The 25,293-nt window shown below is 44.0% G+C and overlaps 1 protein-coding gene across 3 annotated transcripts in view; it reads left to right on the top strand.

The window, feature by feature from the left end:
- Positions 1–23,139, top strand: part of LOC129437686 (NACHT, LRR and PYD domains-containing protein 3-like) — a 36,828-nt gene extending 13,689 nt beyond the window's left edge. For all 3 annotated transcript variants that reach the window (XM_073863182.1, XM_073863183.1, XM_073863184.1), the window contains 7 exons: positions 1,075–1,248; positions 3,739–3,912; positions 8,225–8,395; positions 8,983–9,156; positions 12,162–12,335; positions 19,852–20,022; positions 22,799–23,139. In XM_073863182.1, the coding sequence (XP_073719283.1) occupies positions 1,075–1,248; positions 3,739–3,912; positions 8,225–8,395; positions 8,983–9,156; positions 12,162–12,335; positions 19,852–20,022; positions 22,799–22,973 (1,213 nt within the window). In that variant the 3' untranslated portion in view covers positions 22,974–23,139. The remainder of the gene's footprint in view (positions 1–1,074; positions 1,249–3,738; positions 3,913–8,224; positions 8,396–8,982; positions 9,157–12,161; positions 12,336–19,851; positions 20,023–22,798) is intronic.
- The last annotated feature ends 2,154 nt before the right edge of the window (positions 23,140–25,293 follow it).

The following is a 25,293-nucleotide window of genomic DNA, read 5'->3' as shown; positions in this document are numbered from 1 at the left end:
TGCACTGAAGGTTCCCAAGAGCACAGTTGCCTACATAGTTCTAAAATGAAAGAAGATTGGCACAACCAAGACTCTTCCAAGTGCTGGGCACTTGACCAAACTGAGCAATCGTGGGAGAAGGGCCTGAGTGGTCACTCACAGCTATAGAGATTCTGTGTGGAGCAAAACCATGAAAGCCGAGACTGTGAGGAAGAGGATTCTCTGGTCTCATGAAACCAAGATTGAACTGTCTGGTTTCAATTTGGAATATTATGTGTGGATAAACCCAGGCACCGCTCATCACATACCCAATACCATCCCAATGGTGGCACCATCATGTTGTGGGGATGTTCTCAGCAGCAGGGACTGGTAGACTGGTCAGGGTCAAGGGAAAGCTGAATGGAGCAAAGTAGAGAGATTCCTTAAAGAAAACCTGTTTAGCGTTGCTCAGGACCTCAGACTGGGCCAAAGGTTCAGCTTCCAACAGGACAATGACCCTAAACACACAGCCAAGAAAACAAAGGAGTTTCTTAGGGACATCTCTGTGCATGTCCTAGAGTGGTCTAGGCATAGACCTCCCAAACATCTCTGGAGAGACCTGAAAATGTCTGTCTACCAACGTTCCCCATCCAACTTGACGGAGCTTGAGAAAATTTGCCAGGAAAATGGCAAAAAAAAAATAAACCAGGTGTACAAAGCTTGTTGCATCATACCAGAAAGACTCCAAAGGCTACCAAAGCTTCTTCAAGCAAGTACTGGGTAAATGTTCTGAATAGCTTTTAATTTTTAATACATTTTTAAACATTTAGAAAATTATTCTTTTCACTTTGTCGTTACAAGGTACTAAGTATAGATTAATTAGTGATAAAAATACATTTAAATGATTGTTGTATCAGGCTGCAAAATATCAGAATTGAAAAAAGTGAAGGGGTTGGAATACTTTTTGAATGCACAGTAGACTTATTATAAGTGTTTATGTTCGTATTAGGGCATTTTAAAAAGCACACACATATATACTGTATACACAAAACATCTGTTTCTTCTTAATTGATCTCTGCATCATGAACTTAATATTTGTGTCATTGTCTTATGCAGGTTGCAGGGTTGTGGTGTCAAAAAGCAAGGTTGTGCCACTCTGGTTTCGGCTCTGAGATCAAACCCATCACATCTAACACAACTGAATCTGAATGGCAATGAACTCGGGGACACAGGAATGAAGCTTTTAGCTGCTGTATTGGAAAATCCTCATTGTAAATTGCAAATACTCAGGTGAGATTGATGCTGCAGACTGAACCTGCAGTCCTGCAGTGTGACAGCCCCTATAACAGTTCAGAACTCTAGACAATTTAGAGTTGCATACCAAGCTTCAATTAACCTCTTTCATTCATATCGCACTTATGAGTAGTTTACTGGTAATTCTCTATTTAGGGTAAATAGTACATGTTTTTGGAATAACAGTATCCTACTTCACTCTTGGCAATTTTCTTAGCGTTAGCAAGTAAACTACCATTTTGATGTTTGTGTGAACAAAGCAGAAAGATTAGTTAGGAAATGCTGATGTAAGAAGACTGCTTTAAGGAAATCAAAAATATCTTCTATACTGTTTGTTAAAACATTCATATGTAAAGCATTCTGACGTACTAGAAAATGCCAAAAACATGAAGAATTTGCTTTCACTTAATACTTTTCAATTTAGAAGACTTTATAGTGCAAATGACATCATGTACAGTAGGTTAAATGGCATTCTGATGTGTGCTGATTTATAAATACTAGCAAAACTGTAAAAGGCAAAGATGTTGGAAGTGTGAACAGATGATTTGGGACATTTATTAAAAGGGCAATCTAGGAATTTGTGTCATTTATTGGGTTGCATGTGAGGGGTAATGACGATGTCTGAATACAGTATAATAAAACAGATTGCCCAGTCACTGTCAGTCATTATATAAGATCATGCAGCCCACATACACACTGCAGCTAAATTCGGTGGTCACTCCACTTTTTAGTACCTAATCCTGTTCTGTACACACACAGTTTAGTAATTTACGGGAGTGACAACCATATTCTACTTCCGAATAAGCTCCTGCGAAATTCAGGTAGTATCAACCGTACTTACAGAAATTCTGAGCAGGGTGTACAGAACCAAACTGAATAGCTAGTTGTTAAAAACTTTGCAGTGTGTATGAGGCCACAGTATGAAAAAAACTGTTGATATGGCACGGTCTGCTTTAACTTAATATCTCAATCTGACAAGCAACAAAAATTGTACAGTGCACAGTGTAAACTCAGTTTTGATCTATATTCGGAGTAGCATACTACCATACTGTTAGTACTTTTGCAGTATATAGTACTCTATGCTGTTCAAATTTCAACCCTGGCCAGAGTTTTTTAAAAGAATCAGATTCATAGGCGAGTTCTGTATGCGTGTAAACGAAGGGTGCAAATGAAGGGAAATGTCTCCGTTTTTCAAAATAACCATGTACGTGCAGGACTTGACATTCACTTTTTTCCTCACCAGCCAAAGTGGCTAGTTGTTGTCCCAAGTTACATGCCACTCAGCATTTTCACTAGCCACAATTTTTGTTGCTGGTAAAAATCATTTTATATAATTAAGCTTGACATTGGCATCCTAAAATGACTTTAATTCAAGCAAATTTACTTGGTTTAGCTAAATTAGATGCAGAATGAATTTCAAATGCAGTCTGACCACCAGGTCAGTACCACATCAGTTTAGATCATATCATATATTTAGGTGCATGAAAACATGCTACTGTAGTAAGGCATAGATTATGAATATATTAAAAGTGGAGCAGGGGTGTAGGAGACTAACTGAAAAGGTAAACACAAAACCCCTCGACAACCACTTTAAATATTTATTAACAATAGCAGTAAATAAATACTGTCACGAAATGTACATGAATTTTACTGTCAACTTGTTTATGCAGATTGTATTTTATAAGCTTGATCATGGTTTCTGATAAAAGTGATTTAAGACTTTTAAATGTCGAGAGGGCATTATTGTTACATTAAAAGGATGTGTGAACCTCTCAGCTGGCAGGTTTCGTGTGCATTTAGGTATGCGCTGAATTTCTCTTCGCTCTTGCCCTGAGAGTGTGCACGCAATTTAGATTTCTTCAATCACTTCCATGCAATTGTTTTATCTTTCCCGAGGTGTGTATGCACTCAGACTGCGTCCTCTTGTGCATTCGCAAACAATCAGCTCTCGCGCGCTCTCTGGAAGGTGCCGCTATGGTCCACAACGCTCCGCTGATCGCTCGCGCGTTTTAACAAACGGTCTCTGTGCGTTGGGCTGGGTGCATGGAGTGCTCATGGGAGTTGTAGTTTCGCAGTGTCGCATTGCGCATTGTTTATCATTTCGCATAACTTTTAAGAAAACTACAATTTAAAAATTATATTCAACCTGCCAAAGTGGCTAGTGGGAGTGGCTGTCTTACCCGCCACAGCCGAAATCTACCTGCATTTGGCGGGTTGGTGGGTGTTAATGTCAAGCCCTGTGTACGTGTAAACAGGGCTTAACTCCAGCCCTGATCAAACAATCAAGGTCTTCAGGAAGACCAGAAAATTGCAGGCAGGTGAGTTTGATTAGGGTTAGTTCTAAACTCTGCAGGAAAGTGGATCTAGAGGGCCAGAGTTGAAAACCTCTGGAATAAGCAGAGGAAATAAAAAGTTAGACTTGACAAGAGCTTTCTGTTAATACAGTATGTCGCATTATTTCGGTAATAGGGTCTTTGTTCTTTGCAGCTTGTATGGTTGTGGAGTAAAAAATGAAGGTGCTGTTGCTCTCGATTCATTTCTGAGGTCTAACACCTCACAGCTGAGATATTTGAATCTGTCTAGAAATGACATAGGTGATGCAGGAGTAAAGCTGCTGTCACCTATTTTGGAGAATTCTGACTGTAAGCTGCAGATACTGAGGTAAGATTATTTATTTCAAAAACACATACTGTATGATCGAGTCCTTTAAATTTGTTTTTATATATTAACCCTTAAACAGGCAAGAGGGGAAAATGATGAGCAAAAAATTATTTCATGTCATTTTTTGTGTTATCTGGACTTATGAAAAAGATGTTCAAAAAGATGCCGTTATCTTAGCTGGTGACTGACGTATTCCTGTGGGCGGAGTTTAGTCAAAAAACTGTTCTAGTGACGTCATTAAAGCAGGAAGTAGAGGGCTGTAGTCCGTTCGCTGTAGGCTTTGAAAAGCGAATTCTGTTAAAGAAAATATATCGCCTGGCAGTGAACTTTGAGCTTTATCATTTTACAGGTATTATTTATGTTATTATAGCAACATTACACACTAACTAGGGTTTAGAAAATGGGATCAGAAAGAATCGTATAAAAAAAGGACAAAGTCATCAATATTTATTTTTATTTGCAGCAAAAATTATGTTATTCTGACTTCCCCTCTTGTTCTAAAACATGCCACAAATATTTTTTCATCCATTTTAAACAATGTAAAAAAAAGGTTTACAAGTAGCAACAAATGTAAATAACTAAATGTAACTAGGCCTAACTAAGAATTCTAAATATCTTCATTGGTGCTTTTCCTCCTCCACCTGCAAAAAAAAATTAGACAATACAATAACAAATTGGCAATTTATTAATTTTGTATACTACCTCAACTACCCCTCAATCTAAACTATATCTGTTTCATGGAGAGGTATAGTATATGCTTAATATTCTAATATCAGTTTAACCTGAAAATGTTATAATTTTGTTTAATTTTTCAACTCAAAGTACAAAGATAGTCAATATTGTGGTTAATCAATTTTTATACCATAATCTGGCAACATATGTTAGGGGATACTACAGTGAGGAAAATAAGTATTTGAACACACTGCTATTTTCCAAGTTCTCCCACTTAGAAATCATGGAGGGGTCTAGAATTGTCATTGTAGGTGCATGTTCACTGTGAGAGACATAATCTAAAAAAAAATCCAGAAATTACAATGTATGATTTTTTAAACTATTTATTTGTATGATACAGCTGCAAATAAATATTTGAACACCTGTCTATCAGCTAGAATTCTGACCCTCAAAGACATGTTAGTCTGCCTTTTAAATGTCCACCTCCACTCCATTTATTATCCTAAATTAGATGCACCTGTTTGAGGTCGTTATCTGCATAAAGACACCTTTTCACCCCATACAATCAGTAAGAATCCAAATACTAACATGGCCAAGACCAAATAGCTGTCCATATACCTTAGAGACAAAATTGTACACCTCCACAAGGCTGGAAAGGGCTACGGTGAAATTTCCAAGAAGCTTGGTGAAAAATGGTCTCCCTCGAACTGGGGCTCCATGCAAGATCTCACCTCGTGGGGTCTCAATAATCCTGAGAAGGGTGAGAAATCAGTCCAGAACTACACGGGAGGAGCTGGTCAATGACCTGAAAAGAGCTGGGACCTCAGTTTCCAAGGTTACTGTTGGTAACACTAAGACGTCATGGTTTGATATCATGCATGGCACAGAAGGTTTCCCTGCTTAAACCATCACATGTCCAGGCCCGTCTTAAGTTTGCCAATGACCATTTGGATGATCCAAAGGAGTCTTGGAAGAAAGTCATGTGGTCAGATGAGACCAAAATATAACTTTTTGGTCATAATTCCACTAAACGTGTTTGGAGAAAGAAGAATGATGAGTACCATCCCAAGAACACCATCCCTACTGTGAAACATGGGGGTGGTAGCATCACGCTTTGGGGTGTTTTTCTGCTTATGGGACAGGGCGACCACACTGTATTAAGTAGAGGATGACCGGGGCCATGTATTGCGAGATTTTTGGGAACAACCTCCTTCCCTCAGTTAGAGCATTGAAGATGGGTCGAGGCTGGGTCTTCCAACACGACAATCGCCCGAAGCACACAGCCAGGATGACCAAGTAGTGGCTCTGTAAGAAGCATATCAGGGTTCTGGCGTGGCCTAGCCAGTCTCCAGACCTAAACCCAATAGAGAAGCTTTGACCTCTGTAATTGCAAACAAAGGCTACTGTACCAAATATTAACATTGATTTCTCAGGTGTTCAAATACTTATTTGCAGCTGTATCATACAAATAAATAGTTTTAAAAAATCATACATTGTGATTTCTCTTATTATGTCTCTCACAGTGGACATGCACCTACGATGACAATTTCAGACCCCTCCATGATTTCTAAGTGGGAGAACTTGCAAAAAAGCAGTGTGTTCAAATACTTATTTTCCTCACTGTATATTTCAAAATCTGCTAAATAACAATATGAACAAGATATAACTCAATTTTCTTCTTTAACACCTTAAGACAATGCTCACAATTAATGTTAGCAATATTATAATTTTTTTGGATATAGGTCAGGCTGACCAATTGATGAAAAAAAACTTGAAGCAAATCATGTGACCCATATACTCAAGACAGACCAAGCTATGATAAGTGATAAAAGGATTTGATGAAAAAGTATTTTTTATACCCCAAACAAGACACTGAAGAGAATTATTGCCCCAGTGTCATCGTTATCACATGTTACTCATCTATTTAATTATTTATCCTCACCAGTTTCTAGTTTAGTTTTCATTAGTCTGTGTATACCAGGGTTCCTCATTTCTTACCTTGGAGGGCCGGAGCACTACAGAGTTTAGCTTCAACCCGTAATCAAACTTACCCACCTGTGATTTTCTAGTGGTAATTAAGACCTTGATTAGCTTGCTTAGGTGTGTTTTATTAGGGTTGGAGATAAACTCTGCAGTGCTTCAGCCCTCCAGGGGAAGATTTGAGGAACCCTGGTGTATAGGCTAATGTATTTTCCCGCTGCCTTTGTTCCGGTCTTCAACCATTATTGTCTAATATTGCTGTCGTGTGTGTATATTTATCAGTCATTTGTTTTATATCAGTTTATATGTTTTGGAATTTCCTCATCCTCCTCGTCTTCCTCACCACCTTCCGTAACAAGAATGTATCTTGTGGTGCACGCTGCCTGTTGTTAATCATCCATCCATTCTCCAAAGCTGCTTGGGAGAGCTGGAGCCTATCCCAGCATCCCAGGCTATAGGCAGTTAGGAAACAATCTGGGAAGATGGCCAGACCATCTGTGTTTTCACAGAAATACACACATTTACAATAATTTTTATGTACTCAGTAGTTAAAGGAGTGCACCATACTGTTAGTTATCTTGGGAGGAATTATTTTGCTTTATTCTCTTGGGTTTATAGCAATGCAGTGTGGTAGACCACAGTTCCCTTGTGAGGGAACTCAACACTATGCCTGGTAAGGTGCTATCGGAAATGCCCTACGGTAATCCCACTTTCCCACAACAGTGCATGATGTGCATATGAGTACAGTATGTTAGGGCACCTGCAGAGCATCTCACCATGCTAAGTTCTAGAAGTTGCGTGCACTGTGAGTATCCCAGTGGTTTGGAAGTTATGCTAAGGCGTGCCGGATATTGCAGGTCTAGAAAGACTGTCTGAGAGCTGGACCAATGGTGCCAATTTCTGGCTATCTCTGTTCCATGGAGGTCGGGAAAAAGCCATGTTTTCTGGTTCAAACCCCCTGGAGGAATGCTTTATTGTCTGCTGTTTTCCAAACATCCTAGTTGTATTATCAGACTTTCTTAAATCACGGTAGGAACCATTCATATGATTTCAATAGTCCTCCTAAAAAATCATTTCGTTTGCCAGTATGTTTTTAGCTATCCTCATTGTACATTTGAAGTTTTAGTTTGTGGACCTTAGTTTTGGGTGGTTGTAGCCTGCATTACATGGCTCCCAAGAGGAGAGTCCAAAACAAGCCCTTTTCTTTCCTGAAGCTATCTTGGCTGGAGGAATGCCTATGGAGCAAAGCTCTTTGCTGGCTTCTCTTGGATTTCTGGATATGCAGTGAGTGTTGAGTAGCACCCTCACTACGGAATATCCTCCATTTCTCAACAGAGCTCATTGAAGAAGATGGAGAGGTCCTCTGGGATATAAATAGAGAAACACTGTCACTATAAAGGGTCGTCTTCTTCATAGAAGACTCCACAAAAGTGGACAAAGACTTTAGCTCCTAGATTGGGGCCAACCTCCAATCTAGAAATCTTAATTAAGTGAAAAATGAATGTATGTATAGGCATTATATAAACAAGCATTATATCACATCATATCCTTAAAGAATCTTATTTTATTAACCAAACCACTGTCTTGCTACTAATGATTGCACCTGTTTTGATATTATATTCTAAACCAAGAGTGAAGTGTGATATCGCTGTTTATGCAGAATGTCAGATTTTATAGACACAGAAGAGGCTGGTTCTGCTTTGGCTTCAGCTCTGAGATCAAACCCCTCATACCTGAGAGAACTGGATGTATCTGGGAAAAAATCAGGGAACTTAGGAATGATGCTCTCGAATGTGCTGGAAAAGCCATACTGTAAACTACAGAAACTGAGGTGAGATCATCTCTCTTAGAATCAAATTGACCTGGTCCCATGTGTCAGAACCAGGATCAATTAATTAAGGGAACATACAGTAAAAAGTATGAATGGGGAAAGATTTCACTTTACTCTGAAGATATTAAGGATGAAGAATGTGTTTCTTTTCACTTTGTGAGATGTAAGCCACGTGAGATTAAAACTGACCAATAGTTGTTAGGTGGGAAAAGGTGTCTTTGTCTCACTCAACACCTTATTTGCATATTAATAGAAAAAATTATTCTGATATATTGTAGATAAGTATGTCTGTTATGGTAACATAACATACAACGCATCATCAGATAGGAAATTAGAAAATAATCATTTACAGATTTAATATGACAGGTTTGAAATACATTAAGTCATGACTCTAAAAACAAGTAGGACATATCGTACAATATCTAGTAAACTAAAATAGCATAGGAATCTGCATACAGCATGAATATATACTTATGTCCAGTTTAGAACAGTTTATTTGTGCAGACAAATAGAAGGTTGCCATACTTTTTGAACTGCGTATGAATACTGAATATGCATTTCCTGATGTATGTCATTGTTCTTTATAGGTTGGAGGAGTGTAATATCACAGAGGAAGATTGTGATGCTCTGTTTTCAGCTCTGAGATCAAACCCCTCGCATCTGATAGATCTGAATCTGAACTCTAATAAACTAGAAGACTCAGGAGTGAAGTTGCTCTGTGCTGCACTGGAGAATCCTCAATGTAAACTACAGAGACTGGGGTAAGATCACGAGAGACCAATGTGTAATGTTAAAGGCTGAACAGAAAAAAAAAGAGTCCTACAAACTGTAGAATGGCCAGGCATATCAGTTTTAATACATTAAAAATGTTTTTTCCATAATTTACTTACCTTTTGCACTGGAGGAACATTTTTATAATTGTCACCTGTCAGCTATCATCCAATACATTGCTGTCTTTATGTTGTGACTCTTTACATTCACCAACATCAAAACACCTATGGCATCACTATGAAGAACCATTTAAAGTGTTAGTTTACACCAGAATGACGTATTTATCATGAATTACTCACCATAATGTCATTTCACACCTGGAAGACCTTCATTTATCTTGGGAACACAAATGAAAATAAATGATGGTATCTGCTCATTGACTTCCATAGTAGGAAAAACAAATATTATGGAGGTCAATGGGTATTGTCAAGTACAACTGTATGTGCTTACCATCATTTATCAAAATATCTTTTTAGACCACCACTGTTCCATGCACCAGGAGACTGCTCAGAAAACTCGAAGAGAACATCAACTGGGCCCGTATGAAAATTAAACCATCCAAGTCACGCAGCATCTCGATTGTGAAGGGAGTACTCTCCGACCTGAAATTCTACATCGGAGATGACCAAATCCCAACAGTGTCTGAGCAACCAGTAAAAAGCCTTGGAAGGTGGTATGATGCAAGACTGAAAGACAAAGACCAGGTGCAACAGCTGCGCAAAACCATGAGTAGTAGCCTTCAATCCATCGATAACACCCAGCTACCTGGAAAGTTAAAAGCCTGGTGTCTGCAGTTTGGTCTCCTACCACGGGTGTTGTGGCCCCTAATAGTGTATGAGGTTCCAATCTCAACAGTGGAGAAGATGGAAAGAGGAGTCACAGAATACTTGAAGAAGTGGCTCGGAGTTCCACGATGCCTAACCACCATAGGCCTCTATGGAGATGGTGTCCTCAAGCTGCCCCTCACCAGTTTAACAGAGGAATTCAAATGTGCAAAAACCAGGCTTCAGATGACACTCACTGAATCTCGAGACCCAGTGGTGAGCAACAACGCACCGACCTTGGCAAGCGGGCGCAAATGGAGGGCAGGAAAAGCAGTCCAGGAGGCAACAGCAGCCCTCAGACATGCTGACATTGTGGGTCATGTTCAGCAAGGGAGAGGAGGCCTTGGGCTAACTAGCCGTGATGTCTGGAGTAAGGCCACTGCACCAGAGCGGCGGAAGATGGTGGTGCAGGAAATACGCCATCAGGAGGAGTCTGCAAGGTGGGCCAAGGCAGTCTCTCTTTCTAAACAGGGACAGTGGACTCGATGGGATAGTGTGGAGAAGAGGAAGATCAGCTGGAGGGATCTGTGGGCCATGGAATCGAGGCGGTTGAGCTTTTCCATCAGAGCAACATACGACGTCCTTCCAACACCAGTTAATCTTCACCAATGGTATGGGGAAGATCCGGACTGTGCCCTCTGTTCCATGCCAGGCAACCTCAAGCACATTCTCACAGGATGTAAAACAAGCCTCACCCAAGGACGCTACACTTGGCGTCACAACCAAGTCTTAAAAAACCTTGCATCCGCCCTGGAGGACAAGCGAGCTGCCACCAATTCCCTACCACCCCCAACAGCATCACACCCCTTACTGATGACTTTTGTCCGCGAAGGGGAAAAAACACCGAAAAGCAGCTCTAAACCATCAGAGCGAGACCAGCTGTGCTTGGCCCGCGACTGGAAAATGCTGGCTGACATTGGTCGGCAACTTGTGTTTCCTCCGGAGATTGCAACCACCACCCTAAGACCAGACATGGTGCTCTGGTCCCATTCCCTCAAGAAGGTCTTCATTATTGAGCTCACAGTACCCTGGGAGGACTCAGTAGATGAGGCTTATGAGCGAAAACATCTGCGCTACGCCGATCTAGCTGCCCAAGCACGGAATCATGGCTGGAACACAGAAGTCCGACCAGTGGAGGTAGGCTGCAGGGGTTTTGTGGAAACATCTACAACCAGGCTGCTTAGAGACCTGGGAATTAAGGGCCAGAGCCAGCGGTTGACAATCAGAGCTGTTTCGGAGGCAGCAGAAGGCAGCAGTCAGTGGCTCTGGATGAAGAGGAAAGACCCCAGATGGGCCCCGAAGTGAGAGAGCCAGGAGGTATGCGGTCAACAACGCTTGACTCAGGGAGGAGGACGCCCCTGCCATGCAAAGTCCCATGGGATGTTGGCTATCAACAAGAAAGCAACTCCAATGACTAATTGGTATGGGACGCAAGCGTAGGATTGATCACCCTGTCGCTGGCCGCCTTTGGGGAGGGTGTAAAGTGTGAAAGGCCGAAACACCCTAGGAACCAAAGGGACACTACTGATGATGCGTTTCCCAAATATTTTATTATTATTATTTTTTAATCAGGCTCACTGTTCATGAACTCTTGGAAGTGCTTGCACAAAGGATTGTAACACCTCATCCTGTGTTCTTGGAATCTTAGAATAAAGAAACCCATTCAGGTTTAGAACAACAGGGGGGTGAATAAATGATGACAGAATTTTTATTTTTGGGTGAACTATTCCTTTAAGAGTGCACAAGTGTGCCCACTTCAGATGTGGGCACACTTGAAACCACTTAAATAGCATTTGCTTGAAAATTTAACTTGACAAGGCCTCAAAACACATGCAAGCTTTCATGACGGTCACACACACCACTGGCCCGATCCGGCAAGTGACAACTCTGTCAAATAGCCAGAGCATCGTTCACGCTGGCCCCAGGCCATCCTTTTACAGGCCAGCCCTGTATTGGCCGTCATAATTTAAAAAGGACACTTAACGCATTCCCCGCCATTGACGAGTTATTTCGTCAATTAAGAGAAAACATTTGCCTGAAAAGTTAAAGAGTTTTTATGATAATCTGTAACTGATTAACCCCCCTCCCATTTGAGCACTATTATTACGTTCAAAAGGATGTTCTTCTTAAACTGATTTGCATTTCCTGATGTATGTCATTGTTCTTTATAGGTTGTGGGGTTGTAATATCACAGAGAAAGGTTGTGCTGCTCTGTCTTCAGCTCTGAGATTAAACCCCTCACATCTGATAGATCTGAATCTAAACTCTAATAAACTAGAAGACTCAGGAGTGAAGCTGCTCTGTGATGCACTAAAGAATCCTCAATGTAAAATACAGAGACTGGGGTAAGATCATGAGAGATTTTGTCCGATGCCTTGTTGTGCAAGACCTGATGCCGTTTCGTCTGATGCCGTTTTGGCTGATGCCTTATTGTGCGAGACCTGATGCCATTTCACCTGATGACTTTTAGTCCGATTCCGTTTTGCCCAATGTCTGATGTGCGAGAGCACGTTTTTCTGAGAACTGATGCTTTTAAGTCTGAGACACGATACTGTTTCATCTGATGCTTTAGTACTGACGCTGAGGTCTGAGGATGCCCTAAAATGTACACCATACTAATGTTACAATATAAAATGATAAAGTTAGTGTATACAATGTTAACTACAGATTGGCTGCCAAACCTCTGTTCACATAACGGTGATCCATAGTTGCCGTCTCCCCTCGTCTTTAGGAAAACAAAACATTTGTTCCCTTTAAGTCGGTCACTACGACGTCACGTCGTGACCGACAAATTGGGAACTCGCATAGAGAGACCAATCAGCTTCGCTTGTATGTAAAAGAGCCAATGAATGTTGGCATGCAGTATTTGCATAATGCTGGCTCCACCCCGCCAGGTGGGTATAAATGCCAGCAGCAGACTGCATTCAGCAGCTTTTCGCTTCGGAGCCATCAGCTTTGCACTGCTGAGTCAGAAGCAATTTGTGTGTGTATTAGTAGGAACCTGTGCGTGGTAGTTGGCGTGACAGCGCTACAGCGGCTTCCACTGCCTGCGTTCATTTTTGAGTTTAAACCAGAGCGTGTGGTTACTGTTCCCCTGTGTGCTTCATCTTCCATCTGCACTAAAAGAGTAGTTTCCTCACAAAAAGAGCTGCACAGTGATTTGTGTCTTTTTAAAGACTACATTTCTCTGTGCTCCACGGGCGGTTTCGCGTCTTTTTAAAGATGGCGTTCCGTCCGTGTGCTGCTGGATGCGGTCGATATATGGGACCGTCGGATGGTCACGATCGCTGCCTCTCGTGTCTGGGTGTTACACACGCTGAGGCAGCGTTCGTGGATGGTTCATGTTCCCATTGCGGGAAGATGACCATCTCGGAGCTGAAGACTAGGCTGTCTTATATCCTGGGTAAGACGCCCCCCGTCCCGCTGCCTCGTTCGGTGTCGACGAGCTCCGGGCTGCCACGGGTGACAGTGGGAGTACTCCCCGCAGGGAACCAACCCTCCGGGTCCTCTCACTCTTCAGCTCTGCTGCCAGCTGAGAGTTCGGAGGGAGGTAGTGGATCAATTGTACCACACCTATCCTTCGGCTGTCCCGATGAGGACCGTATGTCTGTCGCAGCATCGGAGGGGGGACAGTCCCTCTCGGATGCCAGCTTGGACCCGCTGCCGCCGTCGGGGCTCGTAGCGCAAACCGAGTCAGATCCGGAGATGGCTGCCATGCTCGCTCGGGCGGCTGAGACGGTCGGCTTGGATTGGACTCCACCTCCACCACCTGAACCGTCTCGCCTCGACGATTGGTTTCTCGGGGCGGCTCGCGCTGGTCCATCCCGCTCCGCCCCGGTTCCTTTCTTTCCCGAGGTGCATGAGGAGCTTACGAGGTCGTGGACGGCTCCTTTCGCCTCCCGTAACCGGCCTTGTAAGCCTTCCCCCCTCACCACTCTCGATGGCGGGGCCGCCAAGGGGTACACGGCTATTCCAACCGTGGAGCGGTCGGTTGCGATGCAATTGTGTCCAGCCACTGCTGCCTCGTGGAGGGATAAGCCGTCCCTGCCCTCGCGGGCTTGTAAGTACTCGTCCGCTTTGACGGGAGCTGCTTACAGGGCCTGTGGGGAAGCGGCCTCAGCCCTGCACGCCATGGCGCTGCTCCAGGTCCATCAGGCTAAGGCACTGAAGGACCTGCACGAGGGTGGTCACGACCAGACAGCCCTTAAAGAACTGCGTGCGGCTACCGACCTGGCGCTACGGGCGACCAAGGTCACCGCACAGGCTGTTGGGCGTGCGATGTCCACCATGGTGGTCCAGGAGCGCCATCTCTGGCTGTGCCTGGCTGATATGAGCGAGGCGGACAAGACACGGTTCTTGAACGCCCCCATATCCCAGGCCGGCCTCTTCGGCGATGCGGTCGAAAGCTTCGCCCAGCAGTTTTCGGCCGCACAGAAGCAGACTGAGGCGATCCGTCACATCCTGCCTCGGCGTCAGCCTGCTGCTACCATCACTGCGCCAGTGGCAGCACCTCAGCCTGCTTCCCGCCGAGGGCGTCCACCGGCGGCTGCCTCCGGTCCCGCGCCGCCCCAGCAGCGACCTAAGCGGCGTCGTAGATCCGGTCGTTGACAGGGCGCCACGCCCGTCCAGGCCCCCGCGAATCCCGGTAGGAAACATAAGGGTAAGCGGCCCTGAGAAGGGCCACCTGGAGATGGCGAGGACTGCTCTTGGGGAGACGGTGACCGCACCGCTCTCTCCCCTGGAGGAGGGCCGGGTGGAGAATCTTTTGTTACAGTTAATTTCTGTTCAGCCGGCTTTTCAGCCGGCACCCACAACTTCACCAAAAGAGCAATTTCCTATTCCTTCTCCAGGTTATCAGAGAGTGATGAGCATGCAGGGTGGCCCTCTGGAGCCAACCCGCCCGCTCATTCCTCTTTCGCCAGCGGACGTGCACGGGCATCCTCGCTGCCCCGCCGCCCAACAGCGGAGCCGGCCGAGTGTTCCCATACGCTCGCCTGTCCCCTCACGGGCGCCTACACAGCGCACCGCTGTGGGCATCTCGGCTTCGCTTGGCTGCCCCATTGTGGGTACGTCTGTGGTGCCTCTAGTCCCGCTCGTACGGTACCTGGAAGCCTGGTTAGAGCTCCCCAGCCCGTCGCGGTGGCTTCTGCGCACCATCAGACTCGGCTACGCGATCCAGTTCGCCCGGCGTCCCCCCAAGTTTGCGGGCATCCTCTTCACCACGGTGAAAGATGTAGATGCCCACGTCTTGCGTGCGGAGATCGCTGTCCTTCTGGCAAAGGACGCGAGAGAGCCGGTCCCTCCAGCCGACATGAGGTCGGGGTTTTACAGCCCCTACTTCATAGTACCCAAGAAAGGCGGTGGGTTACGACCGATCCTCGACCTGCGTACTTTGAATCGTGCACTTAACAAACTGCCGTTCAAAATGTTAACGCAGAAACGCATTTTTCAATGCATCCGTCCAGGGGATTGGTTTGCAGCCATCGACCTGAAGGACGCATACTTTATGTCTCGATTCTTCCCTGACACAGGCCATTTCTCCGCTTTGCGTTCGAGGGGCGAGCATATCAGTACAAAGTCCTGCCCTTCGGGATCTCCCTGTCCCCCCGTGTCTTCACGAAGGTTGCGGAGGGTGCCCTTGTTCCCCTCAGGGAACATGGCATTCGCATCCTTGCTTACCTCGACGACTGGCTCATAGTAGCACAGACTCGAGAGCAGCTTTGCGAACACAGGGACATGGTGCTCAGGCATCTTGCCGGCTTGGGTCTACGGGTCAACTGGAAAAAGAGCAAACTCTGCCCCATGCAGAGAATCTCTTATCTCGGTATGATTTTGGATTCGGTCGAACTTACGGCACGTCTCACAGCGGAACGTGTTCAGTCAATGCTCAGGTGCTTGAGTTTGTTAGATCACAAGACGGCGGTCCCCCTGAAAGTGTTTCAGAGGCTTCTGGGGCATATGGCAGCGGCGGCGGCTGTGACACCGCTCGGACTGCTCCATATGAGACCGCTTCAGCATTGGCTGCTCGGCCGAATTCCGAGATGGGCGTGGCGCAGCGGCACACACCGGGTGCAAGTCACACCAGCGTGCCGTCGCACCCTTCGTCCGTGGTCAGACCCTTCCTTTCTCCGGGCAGGCGTGCCCTTGGAACAGGTCTCCAGGCATGCTGTGGTTTTCACGGATGCCTCGGCCATGGGCTGGGGCGCCACCTACAACGGGCGTGCAGTTTCAGGTGTTTGGACGGGGCCCCAACTGCACTGGCATATCAACTGCCTCGAGCTGTGGACGGTGTATCTTGCTCTGGTCCGCCTCAAGAGCGAGTTACAGGGCAAAGATGTTTTAGTCCCTACAGACAATACAGCGACCGTTGCCTACATCAACCGTCAGGGTGGTGTACGCTCCCGTCGCATGTCACAGCTCGCCCGCCATCTTCTCTTGTGGAGTCAGAAGCATCTGAGGTCCCTTCGTGCCATTCATATTCCGGGTGTTCTCAATCGTGCGGCCGACGAGCTATCACGAGCGGTGATCCCCGGAGAGTGGCGACTTCACCCCCGCGTGGTTCAGCTGATTTGGAGACGGTTCGGAGCAGCACAGGTAGACCTGTTTGCGTCTCCAGAAACCTCCCACTGCCAGCTGTTTTATTCCCTGACCGAGGGAACCCTCGGCACGGATGCACTGGCACACAGCTGGCCTCGGGGTCTTCGCAAGTACGCGTTTCCCCCAGTGAGCCTTCTTGCACAAACGTTGTGCAAAGTCAGGGAAGACGAGGAGCGGATCCTCCTCGTGGCCCCATACTGGCACACGAGGACATGGTTTCCAGAGCTGGTGCTTCTCGCGACAGCCCCTCCCTGGCGAATTCCCCTGAGGAAGGATCTTCTTTCTCAGAGAGGCGGCACAATATGGCACCCGCGCCCGGACCTGTGGAATCTCCACGTGTGGTCTTTGGACAGGACGCGGAGGTTTTGAGTGGTTTACCCATGCAGGTAGCAAACACTATTGCTTCGGCGCGTGCACCGTCTACTAGACAGGCTTACGCACTGAAGTGGAACCTGTTCGTCGAGTGGTGTTCCTCTCAGCAAGAGAACCCCCAGGATTGCCCGATCGGTGTCGTGCTTTCTTTTTTTACAGGACCGGTTGGACCGGTTGGACCCTACTCGCATTGGCTGTCCCCCTCCACCATTAAAGTCTATGCTGCGGCAATCTCCGCCTACCATGCCCCTATAGCAGGCAGGTCGGTCGGTCGGTCAGCACGACCTGATCATCAGGTTTCTTAGGGGGGCGAGGAGGTTGAATCCATCCCGCCCCCCCTCCATACCCTCTTGGGATCTGTCCGTGGTGCTAAAGTCTCTCCAGGACGCCCCCTTCGAGCCTCTGCAGTCAGCGCATGTCAAGTTTCTTTCTATGAAAACTTTGACCCTACTCGCATTGGCCTCGATAAAGAGGGTAGGGGACCTGCACGCTTTCTCGGTCGACGAGTCGTGCCTACAGTTCGGGCCTGCTGACTCCAGTGTTACACTGAGACCCAGGCCTGGCTATGTGCCCAAAGTTCCCACCACTCCTTTCAGAGATCAGGTGGTGAGTCTGCAAGCACTGCCCCCGGAGGAGGCAGACCCAGCCTTAGCTTTGCTGTGTCCCGTCCGCGCTTTGCGACTGTACGTGGACCGAACGCGAAGTTTTAGGACCTCAGACCAGCTCTTCGTCTGTTACGGAGGACAGCAGAAGGGAAAAGCTGTCTCCAAGCAGAGGCTGTCACACTGGATAGTGGACACCGTTTCCCTTGCGTATCAATCGCAAGACCTCCCGTGCCCGCTCAGGTTACGGGCGCATGCCACTAGGAGCATAGCGTCTTCCTGAGCGCTGGCGCGTGGAGCCTCGCTGACAGACATTTGCAGGGCTGCGGGCTGGGCGACGCCCAATACCTTCACTAGATTTTATAGTGTTCGTGTTAAACCGGTTTCCTCCTGTGTACTCACCTCTAATAGGTAGAGACACTGGGAGCCCCAGGTTCATGTGTCAGCTTGCCTTGCCGGTATGGCGTTATTTCGGTGCCATAAATCCCAAAGAGATGTTTTGGTAGAGTTTGGTACTTCCTCCAACGCCCATGATAATCAGACGTGGCGGAGCATTTGATGTCGGCTTTGCATCAGATGAATTCTTGAAAACCTGTGTTGAGCTTTGGCGTCCATATGAGTGACCCCTAGACAGGGGATCCCATGTGTGTAATGTCTGTGGAGCTAATTCAATCCCACATTTTTCCCTCAGCAGACTTTAAGTCTGCAGTCTCTGTATAGGTGTAGTCTCATTTGATAGCCACCCCAGAGATTTTTTGATATGCAGAAAGCCCTATGCGGTTATTCAATATCGTATTATGCCGCCTAAGAAACCTTTATGGGATGTGGCTTCCGCAGTGTTCTCTGCTACCACCAGCGGGAACGCTCCCAGTGGTGCCTAGTGGTTACTGAGTGGGTTGGAACAGCAGTGACCGGCCTCCTCTGCATAGACCCAGGTTTCACTTACGTAAAGGGGTGAAAGGTTAATGCAGGGCACTGGAAGGGACAGCCTTCCGTGGCGTTTTGGTAGGGATTCCCAATTCGCCGGTCACGACGTGACGTCGTAGTGACCGACTGAAAGGGAACGTCTCGGTTACGGATGTAACCCTCATTCCCTGAAGGAAGGGAACGGAGACGTCACGTCCCGTCGCCACGGCCGCTGTACCATTGCAGTCGGCCGGCCTTTTAGATGGCTCCTCAGCGAAAAACTACTGAATGCAGTCTGCTGCTGGCATTTATACCCACCTGGCGGGGTGGAGCCAGCATTATGCAAATACTGCATGCCAACATTCATTGGCTCTTTTACATACAAGCGAAGCTGATTGGTCTCTCTATGCGAGTTCCCAATTCGTCGGTCACGACGTGACGTCTCCGTTCCCTTCCTTCAGGGAACGAGGGTTACATCTGTAACCGAGACGTTATTTTAACAAGGTATTTGTTACAATTGTTCAATTTAGCCACTAGTCAGACCATTAAACAAACAGAAACCGGAAGTTCCGTTCCGTTGAGATGCATAACCGTCCGTGATGAACATGTGTGCATCGGATGTAAATTTATTGTGGTTTGTGACGAGACACGACATGCATAGCTAACTTATCGAAAGATCATAATGTGCAAGCTATTGAGAAATTACCTTATTTCTTACCTTGTTTTTACCGTAAAGTTTTGAATTGTGAACCAGTGTGCCCCAATGAACAACCTGAACACAGCCTTATAACAAATAAGCTCAAAAGTACAAGACAGTAAGAAAAAAATCCAGTAGCAGGAAGGCTATGTTTCCATCTGTTTTGTTCATTACAATTAATTAAAAATGTATTTAAAAATGTATTAAGGTAGCACTTTTAGTAAACTTGAATTCATCTTTGAATGAAAAAAAAACATAAAATTAGAAACAGAGATATGTTAAAAACACATTTTTGTTTATATTAATGGTGTCTCAAAGAAGCACAGATAAGTACACTTAATAATTATCTTGAGAAGTACTAAAGAAAAAATAAGTACAAAATTAGTGTGTGAAAAAAAGCACTTAAGTACATTATTGAAGTACACTTTAATTTAAAAACCGTGTTCAGTGATGTGAACAGCTTCAAGTTGAAATAACAACTCAGAAATAACGGTAAATACAATACGGCATGAACGCAGCATTACACAAACATTTTTAAAATCCAGCTGGTGCAATTGAATCCAGGACCAGAAGAAAATCAGATTTAAGTGACTGACCACTGGATAACACTATAGTTTAGAGTCTGCAGAGTATGGTGCAAAAAATCATTGTGAAGATTCTGCTAAACAACGTCATTGTTCTCTGCAGGTTGTGTAGCTGTGATATCACAGCTGATTGTTGTGCAGCTTTGGCTTCAGCTCTGAGATCAAACCAGCATCTAAGAGACCTGCAGTTATCCCATAATCAACTAGGAGACTCAGGAATGTTGCTGCTCTCTACTGAACTGTCAACTCCTAGCTGTAAACTGGAGAGACTAGAGTAAGAACATCCACTGACATCTTAATAATTTTTTTCTCTTAACTCTTTCCCCGCCAGCGTTTAAAAAAAAGTTGATTTTCACAAAAGTTTAAGGCCTTCCAGAAAATGTTCTTCTTTAAATATATAAACAAACAATATATCAGATGAAAGAACAGACCCTCTGCTTTCAAACAAAAAAAAATGTTTCATCCTACCTTTATTAGTTCTCTTGTAATCACCTCTCAAACATGGGTAGGTTTCTTCAAAAACACCCAATTTTGAGCAAAAAGCTGAGATAATTCAATTTTTGCGAAGGACTTTTGATAGAGATCAGATGGAGAGCGATCTTTAAAACATACACTGAGTTCTTTCTCTTTCACATGAAGCGCTACTTCCGGGTTGTATAACTTGCGGAAGTGCACCACCTGGTGGATAATAGCGTGTTGCGGAAAGACGGAAAATCTCGTCATTGGCGGGGAAGCGTTTTCTCTTAATTGACGAGATATCTAGTCAATGGCGGTGAAAGAGTTAAAATAAAAGTGCAAGCTTCCTTAAGGGCTCGTTATAGTCGTGCGTAGGTCCTACGGCGTAGCAGCGATGGCGTAGGTTCCGCGTCGGTTTTCATTTATACTTTTGCGTCGTCGTCGCGTCGACTTGCAAACACACGCGCGACCGCTGGTAGGCAGTATCCACGCATGTAACCACAGTAGCAGCACAAACATGAAAGAAGAAGAAGCAGCTTAGCAAGTTAACCCACAAACGAAGAAGAAACAGCAACTTGTTGTGTATAATTTGAGAAGACCAGCAATGATGGAAGTAAATAAACAGTGACTTTTGATGCAGTTTGAGTTAAATCACTCCTCAACTTGGCTCATCTTTGTTTTCACCGTCACAAACGGAAATACCCATGACACAGTTTTTTTTACCTGACGGGAGGGGTTCTGGTGAACCAATCACAGCGCTTGCGGTCCGCGTAGATCTGACTCACTGTTAAATTTTTTGTGAGGTGCGCGTCAGGCTACGCAAAGCTACGCACAGGCTACGGATAGCCTACGCCGTAGCTACAGCGTAGAACCTACGCACGACTATAAATCGCCCTTTACTCTCATATCAGATCTTAAGGAAATTGTCTAGTTAAGTTAGTATTTTATAGTTATTACGCTATAAGAATATAAGGTATAAACAGCCCAACAGTAACATAATTGTGCAGTTATAATAACTCTCGCAAATTCTGGATTCATGATCTGGTGAATTCCCAGCACAGGTTAATCAACTATGGTACAGTAGGTGAGAATTAGCAATTAAATGCTAGAAAGATAACTAGAAACACATGGCTTTCTGTCAGGAATGGCAAGGCAGATGAACCCAGGTGCAGACACGATTAGAACAATTTATTGAAGAAAACAAAATCCCATTTTATAATGGGGGATAAAACAAGACAATATACACAAGACTGGATAAACACTAAACTGGACTATATGACTTTAAACTAGACTTGATTGACAAAACACTAATAATAACATACAATGAACAGACAATAAACTTGGCTTACTCTACATAGAAACAGACAGCAACAGATCTGGATAACACAGACAGAACACTGGGCACAATGACTTTAAATAGGGACAAAATAACAGGTGACAATGATAACGGGTAAGGGAGCGGGTAAAAAGTGATGAGATACAGGAAAACATTTACATTTATTCATTTAGCTGACCCTTTTATCCAAAGCGACTTACAAGTGGTATATATGTCAGAGGTTGCACGCCTCTGGAGCAACTAGGGGTTAAATGTCTTGCTCAGGGACACAATGGTTTGTCCCAGTGGATTTCCCGGGTCTCCAAAGGCGTGTGTCTTATCCACTGCGCCATCACCACCCCACGTGGTCTAGTATAGTCAATAAAGACCACTATTTCCCCACACAAAACATTGTACTGTCAGAACCCTGCCATACTGGACTAAATACTGAAACAGGACAAGGTTCCGGCAGGATCCTGACAGCTTAATAGATTATCACTGGCATGGGCTATATGAACGTGAAATAAAAAACAGTACAAATGTCATAGCTTTAATAAATGTTTTAGTGCCACGTCCAATAAAGAGAATTGTGTTTGGATTTTTGGCAGAATCCACACATCTGCTTGTTTTCAGCCAAGTCCTCTAAGTGCATAAACAATGAAGTGGATGAACGACGTGAAACAATCGTGGAGCACATTCAGACTTGGGTCCCTCGTGAGTTCTTGGCCCTAGATATAACCCGAACGTGAAAGTCACATGGATCACAGCGTCCCCATGTGTGCTTCAGTTTCTTCATTTTTGCATTTTTACTTTCTACATTTGTTGCAATGTTGCAAATCTTTAGTGATTTTGCAACTGTTTACTATTGCAAGTAGATTTTTTCAGAAGTGGAGCATGGATTTGGAGGGGTTTGCAGCGAACTACAGTCAAATTTGTTAAAGACCACTGAAGTCACTGAAGTGACATTTGTGAAAGGCATTTCATTTAAGGTCGACAAAAATTTCATTGCCATTAAAGTGAAATTGCTGAACCTAAACATAGGTTTTCTTGTAAATGAGATTTTTTATCACAGGAGCAGTTAGAGGGTTTTGCACTCCTCATATTCATTTGTACAGCAAAACAAAGCAAGTACTTAGCAGGCATCACTATAAAGTTTACTGCGATTAATATCAAGAAAACAAACCAGCCATGAGAAATATTAACCGCAGTAAAAGTTTGTCAACTAGCCTGGTTTTCTTTATTAAAATGATTTTTTTTAAATAACCTATTCTCTCTGCAGGTTGTGTGACTGTAATATCACAGATGAAGGTTGTGGTTTTTTGGCTACAGCACTGAAATCGAACCCCTCACACCTGAGAGCACTGAATTTGACTAGGAACAAGATAGGAAACTCGGGTGATGCATTGCTCAAAGCTTTAAAGAATAATCCAAGTTATAAACTGGAGAATGTGTAGTAAGTATTTATGTAGTAATGTGTGTAGTGTTCACTTTTATTTTGCCACATTGTTCTTTGTTTTAATGTATACAGAAGGGGTCTCTTCTTCGAGGGCCAGATTTAAAAATTGTAAATTTTAACCCCTATTTTTACCATATATATATATATATAACTTATGTTGCTTTTGTTACTTTTTGTTATTTATATACAGTATTGTTCAAAATAATAGCAGTACAATGTGACTAACCAGAATAATCAAGGTTTTTAGTATATTTTTTATTGCTACGTGGCAAACAAGTTACCAGTAGGTTCAGTAGATTCTCAGAAAACAAACAAGACCCAGCATTCATGATATGCACGCTCTTAAGGCTGTGCAATTGGGCAATTAGTTGAAAGGGGTGTGTTCAAAAAAATAGCAGTGTCTACCTTTGACTGTACAAACTCAAAACTATTTGGTACAAACATTTTTTTTCTGGGATTTAGCAATCCTGTGAATCACTAAACTAATATTTAGTTGTATGACCACAGTTTTTTAAAACTGCTTGACATCTGTGCGGCATTGAGTCAACCAACTTGTGGCACCTCTCAGCTGTTATTCCACTCCATGATTCTTTAACAACATTCCACAATTCATTCACATTTCTTGGTTTTACAGCATTTTTGATATCACCCCACAAGTTCTCAATTGGATTAAGGTCTGGAGATTGGGCTGGCCACTCCATAACATTAATTTTGTTGGTTTGGAACCAAGACTTTGCCCGTTTACTAGTGTGTTTTGGGTCATTGTCTTGTTGAAACAACCATTTCAAGGGTATGTCCTCTTCAGCATAGGGCAACATGACCTCTTCAAGTATTTTAACATATGCAAACTGATCCATGATCCCTGGTATGCAATAAATAGGCCCAACACCATAGTAGGAGAAACATGCCCATATCATGATGCTTGCACCTCCATGCTTCACTGTCTTCACTGTGTACTGTGGCTTGAATTCAGAGTTTGGGGGTCGTCTCACAAACTCCAGACTGTCTTTGATCATCCTGGAGGTGATCATTGGCTGAGCCTTTGCCATTCTGGTTATTCTTCTATCCATTTTGATGGTTGTCTTCCGTTTTCTTTCACGTCTCTCTGGTTTTGCTCTCCATTTTAAGGCATTGGAGATCATTTTAGCTGAACAGCCTATCATTTTTTGCACCTCTTTATAGGTTTTCCCCTCTCCAATCAACTTTTTAGTCAAAGTACGCTGTTCTTCTGAACAATGTCTTGAACGACCCATTTTCTCAGCTTTCAAATGCATGTTCAACAAGTGTTGGCTTCATCCTTAAATAGGGGCCACCTGATTCACACCTGTTTCTTCACAAAATTGATGACCTCAGTGATTGAATGCCACACTGCTGTTTTTTTGAACACAACCCTTTCAACTAATTCAACTAATTGCCCAATTGCACAGCCTTAAGAGCGTGCATATCATGAATGCTGGGTCTCATTTGTTTTCTGAGAATCTACTGAACCTACTGGTAACTTGTTTGCCACGTAGCAATAAAAAATATACTAAAAACCTTGATTATTCTGGTTAGTCACATTGTACTGCTATTATTTTGAACAAGACTGTATATATATATATATATATATATATATATATATATATATATATATATATATATATATATATATATTTATACAACAATTCTTTCTGGTTCTCGAATCTGATTGGCTAAGAGGCATGCAATATTCTACTGATAACGGCACAGTAACCGCTTCACCTTTCGTATCATTCCGCCACCTAGTGAATGGAGGTCCTCTAAACAGGCTCATCTCTGAATGAAAAAACTGCAGACACACACAGCCGCGCTGTTTTGAATAACTCTCCGTGTGTCTCCATTAATTCACTAGCTCATAAATCAGTCTGTGAATCCCCAATCGGAAGTTATTATTCCGTCAAAGATCAGCGCTCTTGGATGTTACGTTAAAGTTAATGGGAGTAATGTCTTGTCACATCGTGTGGACGATTAACACTTGGAAAGAGGAATGTAAACACTCATTTTTTTTCTGGAGCTATATCTCTTATCAGAACGCGAAAACACAGTGGAACTGCAGGTAAACACCGCAGCTTTTAAATGTGGACATTGATCATTTACTTTATCGTGACGTGACTATTAAAACATGTTATGAGATATCGCCACTGATATATTTATAAGCAGCATGCAAAAACATATCTCTGACACTTATAAAAAACAGTTTTATATAGTACTGACAAGAACGAAGTCTAATAATAACCAAGTGCTCGTATCGCGTTAAGATGTAATAGTAACATTATATAAGTATAGTTTTATTAACTTTT

This window comes from Misgurnus anguillicaudatus, chromosome 24, assembly GCF_027580225.2.
Source record: "Misgurnus anguillicaudatus chromosome 24, ASM2758022v2, whole genome shotgun sequence".
In the NCBI taxonomy this organism is placed as follows: domain Eukaryota; kingdom Metazoa; phylum Chordata; class Actinopteri; order Cypriniformes; family Cobitidae; genus Misgurnus; species Misgurnus anguillicaudatus.
Note: the sequence above shows the minus strand (reverse complement) of the source record. Positions and strands in the feature narration are given on the sequence as shown.